At 36.2% G+C, this 24,757-nt stretch overlaps 1 protein-coding gene and 1 long non-coding RNA gene across 5 annotated transcripts in view; one reads left to right on the forward strand and one right to left on the reverse strand.

The window, feature by feature from the left end:
* The window catches only part of ORC3 (origin recognition complex subunit 3), a 64,788-nt gene that overhangs the window by 29,865 nt on the left and 10,166 nt on the right, over positions 1–24,757 (forward strand). For all 4 annotated transcript variants that reach the window (XM_055330038.1, XM_055330039.1, XM_055330041.1 and 1 more), the window contains 5 exons: positions 5,442–5,558; positions 6,425–6,504; positions 19,202–19,335; positions 21,917–21,993; positions 23,256–23,356. In XM_055330038.1, coding sequence (XP_055186013.1) covers positions 5,442–5,558; positions 6,425–6,504; positions 19,202–19,335; positions 21,917–21,993; positions 23,256–23,356 — 509 coding nt within the window. The remainder of the gene's footprint in view (positions 1–5,441; positions 5,559–6,424; positions 6,505–19,201; positions 19,336–21,916; positions 21,994–23,255; positions 23,357–24,757) is intronic.
* LOC129512627 (uncharacterized) lies at positions 813–5,569 on the reverse strand. The gene is made up of 3 exons (XR_008665071.1): positions 5,473–5,569; positions 3,902–4,012; positions 813–3,768 (listed from the first exon to the last, which is right to left on the reverse strand). It is a non-coding gene; the product is annotated as an uncharacterized LOC129512627 (long non-coding RNA).

Raw genomic sequence — 24,757 nt, forward strand, 5'->3', positions numbered from 1 at the left:
TTCATGAGAAATTAAGCTGTCAGAATGCCTTAAACAGAACTTTCAAATTCTTCATAATTACAAAGATATGATATTTATTATTGCTTGTGCCTGAAGTTTTGTTTCAAGTCCAGTATTAAGGAAAGCTTTGAGGAAGATTGTGGCTTCATATCATATTTTCATAACTATTATCTGATAATAAAAAACACTAGGCCTTGAAATACTGGAACCATTTTTTGAATAGTGAGAAATTCTTTTTCTTTCGATGAACAAATGTTTTGGGGGAATGGAATATTAACAGCTTTTCCCAATTAGTAGATAGTTTTAATGCATTGTTTCATTTTGAATCACAGCCACTGCATACGGCAGATGTTTTTATCCCTTTGTATAGATGAGGAGAGTCACAAAAATGAGTAAGTAACTTGCCCATCTAAAGTGTCACAAATAGCAAATGGAAGATGTGGCATTAATACCCAGGCCTGACATGAAAGCTCACACGTTTTCTGTGATACTTCTTGAAGAATCAGTATAAGTTGGTGAGTTGGTGAGAAGGTGCCTAAGATTCTATATTAGTGTTTGAGAAATTGCAAATGTGCTTTTCAAATACTGTAGCAAATTAACAGTAAGGATAATTTATAGGAGGCTTAGAAAACCACTTGGTGTGAGGCAGCTTTGCCCATTATAGTTTAATAGGTGTCATGCAGCAGTACATTCTGCTGCTCAAAGAAAGGGAAACATTCCCCTTCTCCCTACCAAATATATATAGTTGTATATTTTATACAAGTGTGTATATATATACCAATATCATTTACATCGACACACACACACACACACACACACATATACTCTTTATTTTCAAAAGACTTTTTTTAAAAAGCAAGTCTTCACACCATAGCTAGGAATAGATCCATTTTAATCCTGTGCTGTGAACACCAACCACACCCTCTATATTACTAGTAATGATTTGCTATTGATGTTAATCCTGTTCTGTCAAAAAGTTACATTATGCTCAGTATATTTAATAAATGACTAATTCCATGTATTTCACATAAAATCAAGTATATTTTTATTCAAATTTTCCTTAAAGCTATTTGGCTTGACTTCAACCCTTAAAGAGTTCAACTTTATGCTATGTAGAAAACTTAGATTCAATCCCTTGTCAGTGACAGTTGAAGCTTTATTATTCTGACTTATTAATATTTTATGTCTCTATTCCCTATGTACCCAGCTAGATTTTAAATCAGTTGAGGTAGGAAGCAAGTCTTGGACTTCTTAGAATTGTAATATATACCTATTAGAATGATAACCTTATTCAGTATACTTATTTTACAAGTGAAGAACTGCAGCCAAGAGAGGAAGTAAACTATCTCTAAGGTCACAGAGCAAGTTAGAGGTAGAGCAAGGAATTCTTTTCACCATTTAGTAAGTTTTTCATGGTGATTCATGATCAAAAGGCACAATTAGATCACGAGTTTGGTAGAAACCTGCTTTTCACTTTTGCCTCTACCTCTTCATTCTGCTTCTTTTGATCTAAGAGCAGGAGGAGGGAAAAATCCATTAGAAAAAAATAATAAAAGTAAATGAGAAGGAAGAAAATGACTGCAAAACAAATTACTTCATATAATCAGATGAGTGAGACATTAGCCCAGTAGTGTGGTGGGAAGTGGCAGCTCAAATCCAAACCCTTCATCAAGTGCTACTGAACAGGGGGAACAAAGGGTTGAGACAGATGAGAGGACAAGCACTCGTGCCACACCAAAGCTGGGAGACAGTTGTGGTTTGGCACTCTATTGGGTAGCTGTCACATGATGAGACTGAGAATCAAACACTGTCAGCCAAAATTTCTCTAATGAAAAAAATGCTTAGTTCTAGCAAGATGATAACTGAGAAAATGCTGTGTTCTTGGCCAGCTGATACGTCTTATTCCTAAAATCCAGTATCTATTTTGCCAGCAGTTGAATTGATTGAAAGGAACAAATAAAAATTTGCAGCCATTTTTACATACTTTCTTTAAGTCTTCTTGGGGTCATTCTTCACCCTATAACTAAAACCTGGACACAGAAGTGATAAAGACTATGGAAATTAGAAGAGGATTGCAAAAACTAAGCATCATGGCAAATATAATTTTATCTGATCATATTTTCTTAACCTATTTATATTTAAGTTTACATAGCCGTTGATTTCCTCTCCAAAAAAACATAACCAGCTCAGTAACAATAGAGGCTTTGTCATATTAGTAAACAATAATACATGAATGATTTTGATTGAATGGCAGACAGGATTGATGTGTTTGGAGAGGGTTGATTTAAAAGGTTGTTTAGTAATACATTGTTTTATATATATATATGTAAAACGTATAGAAATACATTGACTGGCAACTCACAGCCTGATGTTAATGTGGGGTTTTTTTAGGTCCATGGTGTTTTTTTAAAAACCCAAGCCAATGTTTACTAATTGAGACATTTTACATTACAAATTCAAACTTTCATCTTTTGTTGAAAAATTAGTAAATCTGACCCACATCCAGCAAGATGACAAGTGATTGCTCTTATTTAGAAGGGAGACTGAGGGTTGTCCTCCATTCATTAATGCACTTCCTCACTCAACAAAGTTTTTGAGTGTTTTCTGTGTGCCAGGTGTTAATCTAGGTGCTGAGAATACAGGAACCTGGGATCGAGTCCCACGTCGGGCTCCCTGCATGAAGCCTGCTTCTCCCTCTGCCTGGGTCTCTGCCTCTCTCTCTCTGTCTCTCATGAATAAATAAGGAATGAACAAAAGTGACAAAAACCTCTACCTTCATGGAGCTTACATGCTATCGAGATAGATGGATAAAATATGTGTTAGTGATCATTGCTAAGGAGAAAACAATGAAGGAGATAGAAGGAATATGAAGTTTAGTGTACATGGGGAGTTGGATTGACATTTTAAAGAAGGACCTTACTAATAAGCAGGTGGATTTTGAATAAAGAGTAAAGGAAGTTACAGAGCTTGCCATGCAGAAATCTGGAGGAAGGAAATTCCAAAGAGAGAGATGGCAAGTGGAAAGGACCTAAGGTTGGAGTGTGTGTGGATGTTTGAGGAGAAGCAATGGGTATTTGAGTATTTGATAGAGAAATCTCTTTCTGTTTGTGTCTCTTTATCAAAGATTAGGAAAGATCACAAGGTCTTCATGTTTCAAGAATACAAGAAAGCGTATCTCTTTGGGAAATAATATTACTAGGCAAAATATAGCTCTGTTGAGAAGAATCATCTTAAACACAATTATGAAATGAAACAGTGGCAGCTATGACCAGTGTATAGCAATGATGCCAGAAGAAAAATTTAACAAATGGAAAATAGAATTACTATTTCAAAAGGTTTTGTTTTTACATATGCAGAATGTGATCTGTAGTAATGTATCAAGTAGAGAATTTTCTCTGCGTCAAAACCTATAAACGTATTCATAAAGTGTATCAAGAATTATTGATCTGGATAGGTGGTAGAGGGGCATTGGCAGATACGTATCTCAGTAAGAAAGAATTTAGAGAATAGGTTACATGAAGAAAGTTAATCATTTGTGATGTTTTCTGCTGCAGCTGAGAAGAACCAGATATAAACAACAGTGAAATCTCTTTCCAAAGTCAGCGCATAAGACAAAAGTGTGGGATGGTGAAAATAACTCTTGAAAATCCCTTAGAAGGGTATAACACATCGCCTCTCATGAAGTCCAATATAGTCGGTTTTATTTCCAATGTTGAAACCAGAACTCCCATTTCCTCAGTTGAGCATCAGATGAAATAGTTTCCTATGCTGTGTGAACAAAGCAAAACATGTTTTAAGCGATACAATTCCACTAGGCACAGGGATATAATCACACAGAAGTATAAAGGGACTGAGACCATCTGGGAGAAGATTATGTGCATAATCCTCATCTCACCCTTACCCAAGGCATAGTTCCTGGAATGTAACATTGCCCACGAAGTGTTACTTCTTTTTTCTCCTTATCTGAGTAAATTCAGTTCTGTTTCACCCATTATTTGTAGATGCAGTTACTCTACAAAGCAAAAGTAATAGGTGGTGCAAGAAGTGTGAGGTATGATTATTATTCAATGTTGGATTCCTTTCTCTCCAGAATATTTTCTTTATTTAAAAGCTTTAGCTTTAGGCATACATTAAGGCAAACAATTAGTGGCTTTATGCACTTTCTGTGTTATAACCTATTGTAAAATTAGAATTAAAATTACTTTCCCAGTGGTGGTTAAAGTACCCTTTGTTGTGATAGGAGACCTAGATTTTTGAAATTGCCAACTAAAATACTGGGAGGAAAAACATTTTGATACTAAAAGGTTTTCCTTCATTTGCCCTGTGCTTTCAGGTAATAACATGTAGATCACTAATGAAGGAACTGATTTCTAAGTGTTTAGGAAAATATATCAGATTTGTTGTTTTGTATAGGTTAGGTTTGCTTGAATTTATTGATATCTAGGTGTTACTTTCTGTACGCTTGACTGCTAAAAATAATGGGTATCTGCAAGATACTACTGGGGTAAAAAATCAAGCCCAGCAGTTTCCTTCATTTGACTTCTTAGAGAAGAAAAAAATGTGAAGACCATGCCACAGATCATAATCCTCTTTAGAAAATGTTACAGGATGAAGCAGTTATAAAAGTATTTGAGGTCTGAAAAATACTTGGATGTTGATAGGATGTAGTGTTTTAAAGTCATTTCTAAACTATTTCAGAAGGTTCTAGAAAACAACATCTCTATTCACTACCCCTCCCCCAATTCTTTTGAAACTGATTTATGAGATTAATCATCCCATCAGTTTCTTAAGACACTGTCTCCCATATTATACTTGTTGGGAGTCTAAATTATAAAGCTTGATGGCTTCAGATTTTTTTCTTAATGGTAAGCTAAATAAAACCAGTATTGGGATTCTCAACAAAAGGCAAGGATTTATCAGTCACCTGTGGTGTTTCTTCTATAGTTTTTCTTCCCTTTGAAAAACAGTTCTACTAGTACTTTAAGAGAAGCATAGGCCATAAGTGGAATCTCAGTCACTGTGAATTATGTTTGTAGTGGGCTCCCTGGTGACCTCCTCACCTTTCTTTCTGATGCCAGCGAGGTAGAAGGTAGTGGGCCTGCCTTGCTATGGCATACATCAGGTGACTGGCACAGGGAGGTATCCAGTAAGGTGCGTTTTGGGGAGCCCAGTTATCATGGCAATGGTACAGGTAGAAGGAAACTACAGTATTAACTTTGGTATGTGTAAGATATCACCAGACTTGCTACTCAATCAAAGATGCCCAGCTTTTATCCTAGATTTTGTGTGTGCATTACTAATTCTCAAAATTTGAGGAGGTTAATTTATAATTCTGAATCTTCTCTCATCAGTTTTCCAGGAATTAATAACATGTTCATGAAGTAGACTCTATTCTTTTAATTACTAACTTATGTATTTTTAATGTATTCTCTGATTTTTAGGAGGAAATGAAATCATTACTAGAAAACTTACATGTTTACCATTCAAATTACTTCCTGGTTTTGAGATGTCTTCATCAGTTCGCTTCTTCTCTTCCCAAGTACCCATTGGGTCGACAGGTAACCAAAACTTCCTCATTTGGAATCTCTGCAGTAGGAAGATTAGTAGTTTCTTGCTTTGATTTCAGCAGCATTCAGGCATCAAAATTGAAATGGATCCAAATCGTGCACTGAGTGCACAGTCTAAATCCATTCCAGCTGTACACATTACTGGTAATTGAAACCGTATTTTTTGTTCTGATGGCCACAACTAGAAGCAGCCACATGAATCCTGGTGGTATTGCTTCCCCTGCAATGTTATTTGTCCTAAGGCATTTTAACTTTTTTTCTTTCACACTTCCTTGTCACGTATGCCGAGAGAGCTGATCCCTCACCTTATCAAAATGGAAAAAAGAATCTATTTGAGAATGCTTAATGGTTAACCTTGCATTACACAAAAAACTAAAAGGGAGGCAGCATTTCTGTGCTTGCAAAATTATGCCCCACTGGCCTTTGTGTCATACTGGAAACCTGTGAACCATCTGGGGAGTGGATGTTAGTAGAGTAATTCTGTATTCCTAAATCTTTGGGTTCTTAACTCAGAGGTTTAGAGACAAATGTAAATACATGTGAATGATTTGTTTAAAGATGATTTCTACCATTAAGCATTCTTTTTAATAATCACATATCATTTTTATTTTATTACTTATTGCAATGTGATCAGTGGTATCAGTCAATCCCAATATAGTCTCATTTTGCTTTTATGTAAATGGTATTCTTATAAAGCCTGTGTGATGCATGCCCAGTCTGTAGTCCTCTAAAGATAATGGTTGCTTTTAATAAGATTTATTTTTTTGTCTTGACCATTGATGATACTTTGACAAACAAGTAGTGTATAACTTAATACATCACTTTTGGTTTCTCACAAATACACTTTTTACTTACAGATCAGAGAGCTGTACTGCACTTGTTTAGAAAAGAACATATGGGATTCAGAGGAGTATGTGTCAGCCTTGCAGCTGCTGAGGTAGTTTGGTTTGTTTTCTTTTTTGTCCGCTGTAAGCCTGCCAATAAGTAACACCCTCCTCCAGAAGTCTGCCTGCAAGAGTTTTCAGAAGTAGCCATGTTGTGTCTAATATCTGTATATATATATTGAATTTATGTTTGTGTTTTTAATATAGCAACCATCCATTTCTTTGCTAGTTTTACCTTGTTTATGAACTTGTGATTTTTTTTTAAAGTAAAATAAGTGTTTTTAGTCAAATATTGACACTACCTGAGGAGAACAATTTAGGTTAGGTATGGGTTATTATTATTATTTTTTCATTATTTATTTTAGAGAGGGAGAGAGAGTGTGCGGGGGGTGGAGGTGGTGATATATGAAGGTGAAGGAGGGGTAGAGAGAGAATCTTAAACAAAGACTCCACACTGAGCATGGAGCCTGACATGGGTCTTGTCTCACAACCTGGAGGTCATTACCTGAGCCGAAACCAAGAGTAGGACGCTTAACCAACTGCACTACCTAGGTGCCCTATGTATGGATGATTTTAATCTTGTCAGCTTGATGTCATGGCAGGGAAAGTAGTCATGGAAAGTGAGCTTGCCATGGCCCCAACCAGAATAGGTGGAGGAGCAGTATCACTTGATGAAATGCATCCTATGAAGGAGGCCACTGCTGAACTTGATGAGGAGCAATGATGAGCAAGCAGTGGCCAGCCCTGTCTGCATGAACACTGGATATCATAAGTTTATTTACTTAATGTTATATGAATAAATAAGTTATCTTGGTGTTATTATCAGATTTCAGAGATTGCTTACCACCCTGACAAATTTGCCTTTTAAAGTTATAATCCTTTGTTTTTCTTGGCTTTACCTCTCATATATATGGTGACTTTTTAGTCTAACAAAATAATGACCACTTGGATAATGGGAAAAGGGAAATCAAATGTGAGTCAAGTTTCTGCACATAGACTTATTTTCCTCCGTGAATATAAATGTGTATATGAAAATATCATTAAAAAAAAGTCTGAGAACTGAATATTTATTAAGTCTTGGCTTCCTCTGGGCCCACAAGAAAAGAACAGATGGGCACAGTAGGAGGAAAATTCACATTGAAAGCACTTTAAGTCCAGAGACTTAATAATTCAAATGTTAGTGATCTAGCAGGTGCAGCTTAAGATAGGAAACTAATTTTATGCTATCTGGAAAAATAACTCCCCATGGAAACTAGATTGCCACTGAAAAGCTATGTTTTATTTCATTTTTTTTTAATGCCAGTAAGAGATTTCTGTGTACTTCTGTATGTCAACTGAGACTTCGTTTACTTTCTATTCAAGTCAATGTGACTGCTTGAACACTCAGTTGATTCTTGCTGAGTGTCCTCTTTAATCTTTGTGATTAGTGATTGTCTTCCTTTTCTGGTTGAGTATTCTCAAATTCATAGATTCCTTTGTCAGAGAGGGCTTATTTTTTCTTTCTGTATCTTTCTGGCATTGGTAATCTTGGGGTACAGGTCAAGGATCAAGAATGCCAAATGCCAGTTCCAACTAGGGTAAGAAAACACGAGCAATAATAGTAATGGTTATAGTCATAACCACTGTTTATCAAGGCTAGCAGTGTGTTAGGCCCTTTCAGTATCTTTTCCTGTTTTTAATACACAAGCACACCTTTGTGGCCAATACTATTATCCAAACTTTACAACTCAGGATAGTGAAGCACACACAAGGCTTAGATGATTTGCCTGAGATCTCTTAGCTGTTGATGGAACCAGAATTTTAATCCAGATCTGACTTCATAGCTGTTGTACCTTCCATTATTCTTTGCTGAAATCTAAAATATGGGTTTTCAGCTCTGAGTAAAGCAGAAGGAACAAATAGAAAATGAAATTTCAGCCATCATGCTAAACTGTCAGAAACAGGAATATAATGAGCTCTAAGGATAAAAGGATATAGCAGATAGAGCAAGGAGAGGTAAGAGCCTGGGCATTACAAGAATCTGGGAATCTCTATATTGGATTTTTTTCCCTTTTGTGCAGATTAGATGTGGACAAAAAGTCAGGGTTTAGCATTCTAAGTAGGAATCATCTGAATTTAGGAAACCAGACATCACCTATCTTCAAACAGTTCAAGTCATGAGAGAAAATAAGATTAAAATGATCATTGAATGTCACTTGGGAAGAAAAACTAAGGTGCTATAGAAACATAGTCTAATAAACATTTCTAGCTTGATTTTTTTAAGTTCCTTAAAAGCAGTATTTCTTGTGAAAAATTTCTTTTTTCTGGAAACTGACATGTTTTAAACCACAGATCAACTTGATGAAATATACTGTGACCATTAAAAAGTATTTAATTCCTAGTATTTGTGTGGAACCACAAAAGAATAGTCAAAACGATCTTGAGAAAGAACACAGGGAGACATCATGCTTCTTGATTTCAAACTATATTACAAAGCTGTAGTAATCAAAAGAGTATAGTATTGACATTAAAAAAGCACACATAGATGAATGAAACAGAGAGCTCAAAAAAATTCACAGGTGGACAATTTATAACAGAGGAGGCAAGAATATATAATGGGGAAAGGACAATCTCTTCAGTAAATGATAGTGGGAAAAGTGGATTACTTTCTTACACCATTCATAAAAATCAACTCAAAATGGATTAAAGACTTGAACATAGACTTGAAACCACAAAACTAGAAGAAAACATAAACAAAGCTCCTTGACATTGATCTTGGCAATGATATTTGGGCTTTGACACCAAAAGCAAAAATAAATAAGTGGGACTATATCAAACTAAAAAGCTTCTATGCAGTAAAGGAGAAACCAATAATAAAACAAAAAGGCAGCCTATCAAAAGGGAGAAAATATTAGCAAATCATATATCTGATAAGGGATTAATATCCCAAAACATAAAGAACTTATACAACTAAATAGATTAGATCCTCGGCCCATTTTTTTAAACAGACATTTTTCCAAAGAAGACATACAGATGGCCATCAGGTACACGAAAAGATGGTTACCATCACTAATCATCAGAAATGCAAATCAAAATCACAATGATATCACTTTACACCTGTTAGGATGGCTAATACCAAAAAGATAAAAAATGACAAGTGGTGAGAAATAACTTGTACCCAGTGGGTAGAGATGTGAATTGGTGTAGTTATTATGGAAAACAGTGTGGAGATTCCTCAAAAAATTAAAAATAGAACTACCCTTTGACTAGCAGTTCCACTTCTAGGTATTTATCTGAAAGAAATGAAAATGCTAACTCAAAGAGATACCAACACTCCCATGTTTATTGCAGCATTATTCATAATAGCCAAGACTTGGAAATAAGCTAAGTATCCATCAGTGGATAAATGGATAAAGAAACACATATACACACAAAGTATTTAGCCATAAAAAAGGAAGTCCTGCCATAACACTGAACTCAGAGATACTGAGAACAGATTGGTGGTTGTCAGAGGTGGGAGGGTGGGCAAAATGGGTGAAGGTGGTCAAGAGTACAAACTCCCAGTTATAAAGAAGTACTGGAGATGTACTGTGTGCTCTGATGATTATAATTACTAACACTTACTGCATATTTGAAAGTTGCTAAGAGAATAGGTCTTAAAAGTTCTCATCATAAGAAAGAAAATTTATAACTGTGGTGATGGATGTTAACTAGATTTCTTATGGTAATGATTCCACGATATATACAAATAATCAAATCATGTACACATGAAACTAATATGTTAATTATTTCAATTTTATTTTTATTTTTTAAAAGATTTTATTTGAGAGAGTGAAAGCGTGCACCAGCAGGGGAAGGGCAGACCGAGAGGGAGAAATATACTCCCCACTGAGCAAGGAGCCCAATGCCATGCGGGGTTCCATTCCAGGACCCTGAGATCATGATCTGAGCCAAAGGCAGATGCTTAACTGACTGAACCATCCAGATGCCCCTAATTACCTCAATTTTAAAATGTATTTACAAGATGTTTATAATGGGGAAAATATCATATCTTACGAGTAGAAAAAAACTTACAGGATTTTATATCACAGTTGTTTTTTAAATGTGTGCAACAGACACTGATGTGCGTGCAGGGAGCATGCAGGTATGTCTTTATAATAAGATCGTAATTTGGCATGAGTCCATTGGTTCTGCATGTCTTCCATAAACTTTCTTTTTTCAGTCAACTCTTGAAGCATGAAGACCAAATCCCTATACAGGATATGAGTTGGTTAATTTTTCACTCAAGCATGTATCATTATATATGAATATATTTCATTTAAAATACCATTTGGGAACAGTAAGTGGTAAAAATGATGCTAACCCAGCACTGCACTAGGTGAGTACACTGGGCTTTTTGTGGTCATCTATGAAAGACCTTAAGAGGAAAAATTTATCTTTCTATTGAAGAAAATTTCTAAATAGCCATCTAGAAATCAAACACGTGACCAAAAGTTTTTTAGACTTTTGAAATTCAAAAAACCTTGCTTCCATAATAAGGTTTTAAGGGTTGCTACAAGTCAGAGACTTAAACTAACAGGAATTATGCATCAGCTGGACCTGAAGAATACTCTGATCTCATATCAGTTGCCATGGATTACTGTGGCGGTGATTCTTGAGTTGAGGGTAATGAGAAGTGTGTCTGTCGTCTTAGGGAATTTATTCTGCCCTTGTCCAATAATTGAGAATTACTCAAGGATTATCTCATTTTCTTCCAAATAAGCCAGAGGCAGAAACATTGAGTGACTTTTCTGCAGCTGACAGAGCTGGAATTTAAATCAATCTTCAAAGTCAAGTCTCTTTTTCAGCCTTATTTCAATTATTTGGGAGATAGTATAAAAAGTAATTTCTGTAGGTTTGTGGCCAGTTGTCCATGTTCAGAGCACACCACAGATATTAAAGTGAACCAACCAAGCAAGCGTCTATGGACTCAAAACCCCCATCCCACCGTGGCACAAGGCATCTTGGCCCAGGGTATAGATCTATAAATGAAAGGAACCACAGTGTCTAGTCTGCTTATCCCAAGTGTAACCGTATGAGTTTGCTCTAGAAACAGATTTGTAAATTGAAGTTGATTGATAGCTTCAGGAATTTAGGTTAAAAGAAATTGCTCTAATTTTTGAGTAAAGCTTTTGAGTTAAACAGTAATATATTAGCAGGTCAGTTCAGCTTTCATTGAGTTAAAAAAACATGAGCCAAGTAATAATATTAACATTTGATCAGTTTAGCTTAGTTCAAAGAGACTAGAGATTTGAAATCTAAATAATGCATTGTTTCCTGAATTTGCAACTTTAGATGAGATTTCTTACTGTTAAGAAAAACAGTACAGCTCCACAATCTAGGTGATGCTTCCTAAATAGCCTAATTTAACTTTTGGTGATCTAGATTTGTCCATGCAGAAGGAATATGAGACTGTACAGTTAAAATACAATTTCTTTCTTAAACCAAGGATTGCCAGTCTGAATTTGCATCACACCAGGTCCTCCACAGTCATCTGTACACTTGTGGTAAAACCAAACAGCTGAATTGTTGAAGTTCATTTTATAGGAAAAAGATGTTGAGAATCATAGTTTTTACAGTACCGATTTTCAAGCCTTAGTGTGCATAAGAATCAACTGAGGTGTATTGAACATGTATGCTTTTACCCTCCCCCTAAAGATTTCTTTTTTTAAGATTTTATTTATCCCTGAGAGACACACAGAGAGAGAGCAGAGACACAGGCAGAGGGAGAAGCAGGCTCCATGCAGGGAGCCTGACGTGGGACTGGATCCCAAATCTCCAGGATCACGCCCTGGGCTGAGGGCGGTGCTAAACTGCTGAGCTACCCGGGACTGCCCTCCCTAAAGGTTCTGAATCTGTTGGGAAGCTGGGTATTAAATGCAGAAGGAATCTGCATTTAATAAGCACTCCACCACATTTGGACAGATGATCGGTCCAAAGGACCACACTTTGAGAAACACTGTTGTAGAAAATAAGGGGAATAAGAAGAGACTACAAAAAATTGAGGAAAAAAATGAAGCCATCAAAGGAAAAGAAATGGCTTTATTGCTGGAGAAGCTGGCTGGCTTGAGGGAGGTGATCTCAGATTGGTTCCAAAACTGAAACAAGGCATTCCACTGCTAAGAGTGAGCAGTGGGTTTTTATCTCAACAGACACAAAAGATACAAACTTTTTAAGTTTTTCTTTGTGAAATATTTAGTGCCTACTAATTTCTGCTTGAAAATGAGCAGGTAGCTAAGAAATGTTCCTTTAAAAACTCAGAAATTGCTAATCAAACAATTTGACAACTTTTTTCTTTTGGAAAAATAGGAGATATATAAAAATGTAAAAGTATATAGATCAATAATATGAATATGTTTTAGTTTACTAAAGTCATTTCTAACCATATGATGTAATTTAATTTACTTGTTATGACAAACAGGAAAGAGCATGGTTTCCTCAAAGGGCACTATTACTTGGGAGTAGTGCTCCCTTACGTGAACCAGCTTGTCAGTAGAGAAACTATTGTTCACTAAGGCCTGAGGTCATCAAACGACGGGGGCAAGGCCATTTATTTGCCTTGTTCAAAAAAGGTTTTTTAAATGCTTGATAGGTAGAGCCACTGATGTGACTACAGAGATGACCCTAGGTCTTATGTACACTGAATTTTGGTCAAGTGAGAGATTAAGGTGGACAAGTAGGCAGTTGCAATGCAGAGTAGTAAGTGCTGTGACAGGTGAGGTCTCAGGGGCTAAGGAGCTAAAAGGCTGGATGGTGAACCTTCATTAAGGAGGTTGAGCAGTTTCTCAGAGGAAGTGGCATCTAACATGAAATATCAAGGCTTAGAGGCATCAGGCATATTTTTGGTTTCCATTTCACCTGTTACCATATATAAATGCTTTGTTGTATTGTCTTTGAAGATGATTTCTGTGTATATGGTTTTTTGTAAGCTTTTCCTGTTTCCTTTTTAGTCTTCATTGATACATTTGCCGGTTTGAGTTTTTGATATTTTTAAAAGGTGATTAATGAAAATGTCCGTTTAAAGCCTGAGAACTCATTATTTAGAGGACTTTTGCATTAGCCATGAATTGACCATTTTCTCCTTATTGCCTGTTCTCAATCAGGCATTTATATAATCAGTACTTAACCAGGAATTATTGGCTTTCTGCATCATGAAGCAGAACACTCAATTGCCCTGCAGGATGATTGTTTTCAATGATTGCTAAATGATTCCCTTTCTGTCCTAGTTAAGGAAACTTTTTTTTTAATGACAATCTATAAATCTTTTAACATATTAAGTATCACAAACCTTTTTTTGAATCATTTACCTGATGGTAATAAAAACCACTTAATCAGGGTGGTTAAAGATAAATACCTCTTTTCCGGCATTAAGGTGACCTATCTTAATGTGTTTTTTCCTTTCTCTTTAGTGTGGTGACTTTCACACTTTTAAATTCTGATATTTTCAATTCTATTTCTTTTAAATCTAAATGCTAAATGGGATCCGCCTGAATTCAAAAGCATTGTCACAATGCCTCCAATTCCTTTCTTCTCATTCCCTTTTTAACTGATTTGGTTTTTCCACTCAATTAATAAACTACTTTGATTAAGATGACTGGTGACCTTCATGTTACTAAATTTGATAGTCAATTCTCTGTCTTCATTTGTGTTAGCCTGTTACCAGCATTAACACAGTTTGCCACTCCTTCCTTTAATGACTTTCAGGACCTGGACTTGGTTTTTCTCCTACCTCAGTGCATTTGCCTTCTTGGTCTTTAGTGGTTTCCCTTCTCCCTGACACCTCAACATTGCAGTGCTGGGGGAGGTGAAAAGCCTACTTTTCTTCTAACTGCCATATAGTTATTCCATGCACCTATTTTAACATCTCCACTTGCATATCCAAAACACAAAGTTCATATGCTCGAAACTGAATGCCTGAACTTCCCTTTAAACTTAGAATCTAATAGTGGTCTTTTTATCCTTCCCATTGTTGAAAGCCAAAAACTTGGGTTCTGCCTTTAAAATCCATCAAGAATCAAACCTTTTTGCCACCTTCCTTTCGCTGGTATCACCACTGTCCCAAGTCACTGTCATCTGTCACCTGGAAAATTGCAGAATCGGTTTCCCTGGCTTCCCTGGTTTTCCCAGAAAACCTGTTCCCCTACAGATTTTTCTCAAAACAGCAGTCAGCACAGTCCTTTTAAAATATGTCATATAATGTCATTCCTTTGCTCAAAACTCTCCCATTAACTCCCCCAATTCACTAAGTATAAAAGCCAGTCTCTGTAATGACTCTACATGATCTAGCCCTGCATTGCTGTCTCATTTCATTTTTACTAGATCTCTCTTTCCACTTCAGCCACCTTAGCCTCCTTGTTCTTTACCATGCCCTACATACATGCAGTGTAGGACCTTTGCATGTATTGTTCTCTCCACCAGGAAAAGCTCTTCTAGGTATTTATATGGCCGACTCTCTTACCTCCTTCATGTGTTTGGTAAAATGTCATCTTCTCAATGAGGTCTAAAAATGGTTTTAAGATTGAAACCCATCTGCTCCTCCCCAACTCTCCCCACTCTTAATCCTACTCAGTATTTTTCTATAATACCAATTTTTAGGATATATAGCAATATGAAGCAGATAGTGTTTGTTGCTGTGCCCTACCCCCTCACCTCCCAGCCTCTGTTAGAATGTAAGTTTCATAAAGACAAGGGTTTTTGTTTCACTGAGATACATCCCAGATGCCCAGAACAGTGCCTGGTATATAGTAGGCATTTAATAAGTGTTCACTGAATGAGTGAATGAGTGGTTTTATGACTTAGTAATGGTTGAAACCCACTCTGAAAACTCAGTTTGAAAAATGCTGGTCTAGTGTGACTCAATCCTTAATTTTCTGCTTGGGGTGCTAGTGTGTATCAGCAAACTTTCTGGAATAATTTAAAATTTTCACTTTTTAGTTTTTAGTTAGTTTTGTTCAGTTAGGTTTGGTTTGTCCAAGTACTTGTTGGGAGTCACTCTAAAAATAATCTAAATGAAAACATAACAATGCTTTTCTGATATTACCATTTGTGTTCCATAACTTTGAAAGCCTTTCATTTACTGTTAGTAATTTTTACTTCCAGACATTTTTCCAGGCACAAACAGGTATTAAATCATACTATATACGATGTTCCACAACTTGGATTTTTGGTTTTGGAATTTGGTTGGTTTTTGTTGTGTTAGTTATTTGTTTTGCATCTACTATTCTACCATGGACACTGTGTCTTGAGATGCAGTACACGGATGCCAAGCCAGACTGGGTTCACATCACTTTGGTAATTTGTCAATTACGGGACTCTAGTCAAGTTACTTAAGTTTTCTGTGTCTCTGTTTCCTCATTTCTTAACATGGGAGTAATTTTAACTACATCATACAGTATAGTAAAGATCCAGTGTCACCAAAGTACACATGTGTGCATATAAATGGTAGCCATCGTGACTAGTATTACTTCATATTTATCACAGCTATATAAGATCCTCTGTTTTGAAAACACTCTTATTGATGCCTAAATATCTTCATTTTCTTCTAGCATTTTATGATTGATGGACTAGTTCTTTCCCAAACCCCTATGCCATACATTTTTATTCTATCTGAAATATATTGAGGTAGTGATCTATTTTTTTTCAAACTTGTTATTTCCAGTACATACCATCTCTTCCCCAATGATCAAATTCCCATATATTCTTCAAGCTCTTTATAGACTCTTGTTCTCACTGTTTCCTGTCTCTTCCTATAAAATACTGATTTTAGTTGCTATAGCTTATATCTTTTGATACATTAATAGCCCCACTACACACACTCAAGCATATACACATTGTTCTTCTTTTAGGAACAATTATTTTTCCAGATAAATTTTGGAATAATTATATTGGGTTTTAAACAAATACCTACTAGAATTTTGTTTCAAAAAGTGTTAGAAGTATATATTAATTTGGAATAAATTTGTATCTGTACAATACTGGGGGTTAGAACTAAAAAATGTCCATTTATTCAAGGCTTTCATTTTTTGATATGTGTCACATACTTGTTGTAAAGTATATGGCTGGGGTAGCTGGGTGGCTCAGCGGTGTAGCACTGCCTTCAGCCCAGGGCCTGATCCTGGAGACCCGGGATCGAGTCCCATGTCGGGCTCCCTGCATGGAACCTGCTTCTCCCTCTGCCTGTGCCTCTGTCTCTCTGCCTCTCTGTCTCTCTCTCTGTTTCTCATGAATAAATAAATTCTAAATAAATAAAGTATATGGCTGTGTTTTCCATAGTTTTTGTTGCCATTTTGAACATGCTCTTTTTTCCCGTGATGCAATTTAATAAAAGATGGATTAGGGCAGCCCAGGTGGCTCAGTGGTTTAGCACCGCCTTTGGCCCAGGGTATGATCCTGAAGACCAGGGATTGAGTCCCGCATCAGGCTCCCTGCATGGAGCCTGCCTCTCCCTCTGCCTGTGTGTCTGCCTCTCTCTCTCTGTGACTCTCATGGATAAATAAATAATAAAAAAAAATCTTAAAAAAAAAATAAAAGATGGATTACATGTACATGTAAGGTATTAACACAGATATATGTGTATACATGTCTTACATCCTTCACACTCTAATACTTATGCAGTTCTTTTAGATTTTGTAACCTTGCAGTCACATCATATGCAAATTATAAATTTCATCTTCCTTTTTAATGTTTGTATCACTTTTTCTTAATTTGTTGTAGCAACTGGACTCTAGAATGATGTTATTAGATAATAGTGATTATAGCAGGTATATGTTGATTCTATGTATGTATAATTTAATTTTAAAAATTTTTGTGACTTTATTGGGTTGATCACATTATTATCTCTACTTAGCCTTACTTGATGCCCTGTTTTGTATTAAACCAGAGAGTACTTGGGATAGTATAAGATCTTTTGCTACTCTGGAAACTACAAAAACATTATCTTTGGCTAATAATAAAAAGAGTAGTAATTCTCTGAATTACTTAAAGGTTTACATCTGAAGTGAAGGATCTACCCCATCCAAGCAAATATGTTAAAAGTTATGGCTATAAAGTTTGATTTTAAAATTATGTGACATAATGCCATTTTTTTTCTTGCGCCCTCAAAGTGAATTATAGGCTGGCCTCGCCTTCCTCGATAACTCAGTTTTGTAAGCTGCAAATAGATGCCAGGTGTGGCTGCCTGCAGCCTGGGATACTAGTTCTCAGGGTGCTTCTGATGTGAATTCCACCTCAGCCCTCCCAGCAAGCCAGTGTCAGTAATTCCTTGGACCCTGGAAATGCTGATCTTGGCTATTTAAGCAGGGCTGAAGGTTAGGTATAACAGATTGTTCAAGTCTATCTGACTTTAACTCTCTTAACAGTTTAACTCCATCTGGGCAATAGAAAGCCAGACATTTTAAATCATGTCAAATATAATCAAGAATTAAATGTGTTAGCTTAGTTTTCTTTGACCTGCTAGTTGCCTTTTATTCACAGATAAAATTACTAATACTTTGGATAATTATTTTATTGCTGTAGAAGGAGGAAGAGAAAATTTTATACTTTTTCTTAAAACTAGGTAAAAGTTTACTTTTATCCACCCCTACTTACTGGTTTCTATATTTATTGGCTATAGGACATCTAAAAAAATTTTTTAGGTCTCAGTTTAAAATTTAATTGAAGTAACTACTTAATTTCTCAGTAGTCTTAGTCTACTTTATATCTTTTAGTTAGCTTAGTAATATTAGTATTTTTTCGGGTTTTTTATTATGAAAAATGTCAAACCTACGATGGTTATCTTGTAGAATGGTCCACATTCTGGATTTGTCTCCATGTTCCTTCATTATTAATGTAAGAATTTACAGTCATCGTAGTTTTTCATTATTAGGTCCGTTTGCTGAGAATAATTTTTATACTTGTGTCATGGCACTTAGTAATTACTAATATTGACCTGATTCCATTTCGTTCTGTTACTGAATATGATCTGAATGGAGAGATCCTTTAAGTAATGGTTCTGAGAACAGGATCCTAATTTTAGAAGATCTGTGTTCCCTCCATTTCTAACAAAGATTTCCTCTGTGGCCTTGAATGAGTTATTCAACCATTCCACCTGTGCTATATAAAACACAGAGAATTGCTTACCTCTTTTAAAGTTTAGTGGATGTTTATAAAGCCCATAGAAGATATAAAGCATAGCTAAAATGGTAATAGTTAGAGAAATGATTGGGATTTCTTTTTGGAGTCCGTTAAGCCTTCATTTACCCTAAGTGTTATATCCTCAGCAGATACTGCTGTCTCCTACTTAGATCTGAAGGATAGGAACACTAACCTTAAATGCCTACTGTGTGGTAAGCACTGTGCCAGAGTCTTCAAATACATCTTCTTGTTTAATTTTTAGGCCTCCATTTAACCTGTGAGATATGTGAATTTCTTATTTCCATCTCATTGACAAGGAAACCCAAGGGTCAAAGAGGTGTGGTAGATTGCTCTGTATTCCAAATGTAGTGGAAGTGCCACTATCGGGCTGTGAGCCCAGGTTTTCTACATTTTCTGAGTTAAGCTTTATTATGAGAAGTTTCCTAATACTTCTGAAATGTCACATACACTGAAGAAGATCTCTTTCCTCAAATTTGGTAGCTACTGGTGATGAATCTGTACCATCTTCATCTGACCAGAAACATTTAATATGCAGCAGTGTTTTTTAAGTATATTGATTTTCCAGTTACAGTATATCTCCTGTCACTGGTTCTTTTCTAGGATGTTGGCAAAAGATGAACTGATGACCATTCTTCAGAAATGTTTCAAGATTTTTAAGTCCACTTCTGAAAAGCAGCTTGGGAGCACAGCAAAGAGAATAGAGGAGTTTCTGGCCCAGTTTCAGAATCTTGATGGTGAGAATATAGTATCTTGCCAATTCTACTGGCTATGACAGTCATTTAAATAAAATAACACAGAAAATCCCACTTTCTAATGTTTCAGAGATGAGAGATAAAGTATTTCATGGTCAGCATACCAACCCTCAGAATATCATATCTTGACAATCATAAATAAGACAAGTGGTACTCTTCCAGATTTGGTTTAAACAGTGAAAATCATCAAATGGGCAGGAAAAAGAATTCTTTTCCCAGATGGACAGTTTAGAAGACTTACCTTAAAGGGGGAGGGGGGTAACAAAAAAATAAAAAAGATTGGAGTATCAGGGCATCATAATTAAGGACTTGTCAGATTCTTTATGGATTTCAAAAACACTGCATAAATCATTTGTAAGCCTGAAAAATTAATAGCTGTGAACCACTTGCACAGCGATGAGGCTCATTGGTATGCTGATTACCAAAATATGCATGAGGTTGGCTTTAATCGGATTTATAAAAGCTGGAATCTTTCACCCCTAAATGAACTGAGGCAGCCTGGCATACCCTAGTGTTAGAGTTACTTTGATTTTGCCTGACCGCCACAAGATCATTTCTGTTTGTTGAATGCAGGGGTAGCCTGATTGTGTATGGGTAGCCATGTTGTTTTCTGATGCAGCAGGACTTCTGTGTTCTTACGGGGCACCATGGATTGATACTGATTATTAACTTTTCATGGGCTCTTCTCTTTCTTTTGTTACAGGACTAAAGTATGGCATTATTTTGGTAAAGCAAAACAAGTGTGCACCCTTTATTTCTCCCTATTTAGGGAAATTTTAATTTGAGAGGTTAGGGGGATGAGGCAGCTTGTCTTGTAGTAAGCACATAGATTGGACATGGCATGGTGAATATAGTTTATTTGGAATGTCTATATCAATCCTTTCCGTGTTTGACAAGTGTTCCTTTGTCTTAAAAATCCTTTGAATTAAAGGAAACTGCTTTTGCCGAAATCTCTCCATATCTCTCCATAGCTGGAATGCTAGGGAACTGATGAGTGCCTAGTCAATGGAAGATGAAGAGAACGTTTGCTTGCCTGGAGTGACATGAGCAGCCAGAAATGAGAAAATAAAGTAGTAAGAGGGTCTGCTTCAGGTATTTGTAGGCATTGCTCTTTTGTAGTACAGAAGAGGTTGAACCATTTTTCAAACCATAAAATATTAAAAGACTAGAAATTAGTATCACAGAAATCATTGAGTTCAGTTATAAACAGAAACTAAAGCCCAGAAAGAGTGTAACTTGCTCTAGATCCCACAGCTAGCTAGTGCTAGCACCCACCTCTCTTAAACCAGCTCATTGTTTTACTTCCTGTCATTCACAATTTAAATACCCCTTAACTGTGATAACTGGGACAGTGAGGGGACACCCTTAAGGACATAAAAAAGGTAAAAGACTTCATATAAAGTAAATGTCAGTCTTTTACAAAATTGGACTTGGATTTTTGTAAAAGAAAACTTTAGATATTGTAATTTTAATTGACAAGCTGGTGAAACAAATTCTCTGGTATGTTAAATAATAGAGGAATGCAGCTTTTAGAAATGGAAAGGTTGGAGATTAAGATGATTAATGTTCGAAAGGTAAAGAATTTTACAAGTTGGGACAAAACTAGTGTCTTGAAGAAATATCTGTATTTCTCTATTCTCAAAATGACATAGTTAACAATAAAAGTAAAATTAAATCTCCCACAATGGACAAGTAGAAATATTTGACTATATGCTATCACTGGTTCCTTTTAACACTTCTATTTTACAGTCTGGGTTTAAAATTACAGAAGTAGATCAGAGTGTCATATCAGATCTATTTTTAAGGCTCTGCTATGTATTAATGATATGGGACAAAGAATTTATTGGATATTTTAACCTTAAATTATGTTTTTCTTGGAACAAGAATTATCCATAGCTATGAAGAAGTTTATTCTTTGAGAAAGTGCAGATTCTACAGCTGCATCCTCTTGTCTTAGATTTAGTCCAAGTAAGCCATGTGAATGTGAGGTGCCTAAAACCTGCCTTTACTGGGGAAGGGTTTTTTAGAGCCTCGTGTTCTCTACAGGCACAACTACACCTTTTACCAGATACGGTTTTCTGTTCCCTTTGCTAAAGAACCAAGGTGTACTTTGTGTTTATTTCAAACTCTTTACACACTACCTTTTTCATAATCACATAGCCTTGCATCAAAAATAGTGGATTGGAAGGTTGAGGCCAAGTTTGGCAGGGTGTAAGTTTAAATTTGTTTTTTAAAAGCTATTTAAAAGCACAAAAGATTTGGAGCTTTTTGCTCTTGGGTTGTGGGGTTTTGTATGTTTGTACTTTGTTTTGCTTTTATTGTGGTTATGTTTTTAAAATCCAGTAGTTAGTTTTTGGAAGCCATCTTTGCAGCATAATTTATGTAATGTTTATTGACCTTCAGCTTCTGGGAGAAACCATTTATTTAATGGAAACTTGATCCTTTGCCACGTTGGAAAAAAAAATAGATCAAACTTTCTTTTGGAATAGTAGAAATATTTGTTCTCTTTGATTTGAATGGATTTACCCTAGTTGCTGTGTATTGGTTTTGTATTAAAAATTAGAAGCCAAAGAAGAAGAAGATACTTCTGGGTCACTGTCAAAGGGGCTTCAGAAGACAGACCTCTATCATCTTCAGAAGGTAACTTTTCCTTCCAACTGCATCCTGGCACTTGTTTTTTTCAGCATGTGCTCTAGATTAGTTCTGCCTAAATGTTTTTGTTTTTATTTGAGAGAAAGAGAGAGACACAGAGATAGCAAGAGAGAGCACAAGCTGAGAGGAGGGGGAGAAGCAGGGTCCCCATTGAGTAGGGAGCCTGAACCAGGGCTTGATCCCAGGACCCTGGGATCATGACCTGAGCCGAAGGCAGACGCTTAACTGACTGAACCACCCAGGCGCCCCTGTTTTTATTTTTAATCCACAACCAGAAACAAAGGAGATTTTGTAACTCACTTACAAATTGAACATCCTGTTTATCTGATCCATTGCCATTCTCATTCTGTATTTACAAAGTCTAGAATTTACTAGCCAACGTAGGTGGAAACTGTTCCTTTAGCCTCAGAGAAAAAGAGAATCAACTACTAATAAGGAAAAACTGAACATTGTTGCAACAAGCAATCTGATTACTTATCTGATCTTTGTTTTTTTTGTTTGATCAGAGAAATCCAAAAGAGAGAGCCTAACTTTTTTAATGCATATTCAGTAGAGAGCAGAAACTGAGCCACAAGATGTGCAACATAATCTTTTTCAGATCATTCTAACTTTAGGATCTTGGTTGTTCTTAAATGTAAAGAACCTTCTTTGTATCCTGATACCAAGCTATGATAAATATGGAATAAACGTTCAATCAAAGCAAGACAGAACTACATTGAATTTATTCTATTTTGATGGCCAAAGGCTAAGGGTTTTTTGTTTTTTTTTCTTATATTTTTAAGTCCTTTTCTTAATGAAGTAATGGGTTGTGGATTGTGGGCACTCTGCCATATGATGGCAATAAAGTGACTGTCCTTTTTCTCTTTCCCTGAAAATCCATTATATATATATATATATTTTTTTTAATATTTATTTATTTATTCATGAGAGACACAGAGAGAGACAGAAGCAGAGGGACAAGTGGGTTCCATGCAGGGAGCCCGATGAGGGATTCGATCCCAGCATGCCAGGATCACACCCTGAGCCAAAGGCAGACACTCAACCTCCGAGCCACCCAGGCATCCCTCATTTGATATACATTTGAAGCAAAATACTTGGAAGGAGAGATTCTTTCTAGACCTTAAAAATTAAAAAATAACCCATTTTGATCTGGTTCTTTCTGTGCACATTCTGTATATGGACCCAGCGCTCCCCTGTTAGGAATTTTCTATTGCAGAATCACCAGGAAAAATATGTTCTTTCATCCATAGTCCTTACTGGAAATGAAGGAACTAAGAAGAACAAATAAGAAGCAGACCAGATTTGAAGTACTCAGAGAAAAAGTTGTCAACTTCATTGACAGTCTGGTAAGGTGAGTCTATGGCTCTGAAAAGCTAAAAATCAGGCTGTATTACTAACACTGGGGTAATAGTTGTCCACAGCCAGCCCTGGGCACTTTCTCCTAGATTAGGCTTCCAGCTTAGAATTGTAATTTTGATTCATTTTCCATTCTTAATAGATGTCTGATCAAATGACGGGTTCAGTCTTTACTGAGAGTTCAAGAACACAAATTTGATCTAGTTCATTAAGCTGGGGTGGGGGGATGAAAACAGAAAGTGAATGTTTTTCCCCTTTATAATAACAGTGTTTGCATTGCACTTTATCTTTGCTCTGTCTTTGCTGGGAGTCGCTGGATCTGGGCCAAGCCCAGAAGACAGAGCAGGCCAGACGTAATGCCCTCTTTTATCCAAAGTAAAGGACTTCTAATTCTAAAGAATACCAGTGCAACTTATTGTCAGTTGAGAAATGTACTCATAGTAATTTAGAAGTCCATTAGTCCTGCCTATATTTTAAGATGACTCCTTTTTGGGAAACCCAGATTGTTCTGATTCAAGGATTTCCCAAAAGCCAGTTTTATGTAGGTGTGTGAAATTACCCACCTAAAAGCTGCCTTTCAGCAGTTGGGACATGCTATAGAAAAAAAAAAAAGTGTGAAAAATAAAATGATTTAAGAGCTTAAAAATAGGAAAAAACTTATCATTGCTTATTCTGTTTTTTTTAATAGCAGTTCAAACGGCAGGCTAGGCACTGAATATAATCAAGTACTAAAAGGAACAGCTCAGTCCCTGAAGACGGAGAGTAGTTTTCTGATAAATTACTTGTCCTTAAACATGAAAAGTTCTGTTTTCCAGGACAATGTGGGAACAGGGTCATTGTTCCTAATCCCTGGGGAGAAATCATTAATGTCATAAAAAAGGTCCAGATGAGCAACCAAGTGTGACAAAAGGAAGATTAAAGTGAGAAATGTGTCATGTACAAGTGAGGCAATATAATACTGAACTGACCTACTGACCAGAATTGACCTTTTAGAATGCATACAGTTAACCTTGCCCTACTGGGCTTTGCTGTTTTGGTATTTTCTTGCCCCAAGTTTCTGACTCCTTTCTTTTACCAACTTGTGACTGTTACGGTTAAAAAAAAATGGTTAAAGTGTATCTTACCATAATTTAGTACACATTTAGTAGGCCAAATGTCAGGTTCATCTGAATTCCCACAAATTCCATGCTGTAGGCTCTGAAATCAAACAATCATTCTTCTTTGATCTTTGACCTAATTGTGATTTTTTTTCCTTTCTGAGAAGTTACTGAAGGAAAGGTGAGTATGACTGAATTGTGCTGCATTGTGAAATCACAAAATTTTCCATACCAGGATTTACAGTCTTTATCAAGATTGACTATCCCAGGCAGGGAGAGATTAGGATTGTAGCATGTCA

Source organism: Nyctereutes procyonoides, unplaced genomic scaffold (genome assembly GCF_905146905.1).
Source record: "Nyctereutes procyonoides isolate TBG_1078 unplaced genomic scaffold, NYPRO_anot_genome, whole genome shotgun sequence".
NCBI lineage: Eukaryota > Metazoa > Chordata > Mammalia > Carnivora > Canidae > Nyctereutes > Nyctereutes procyonoides.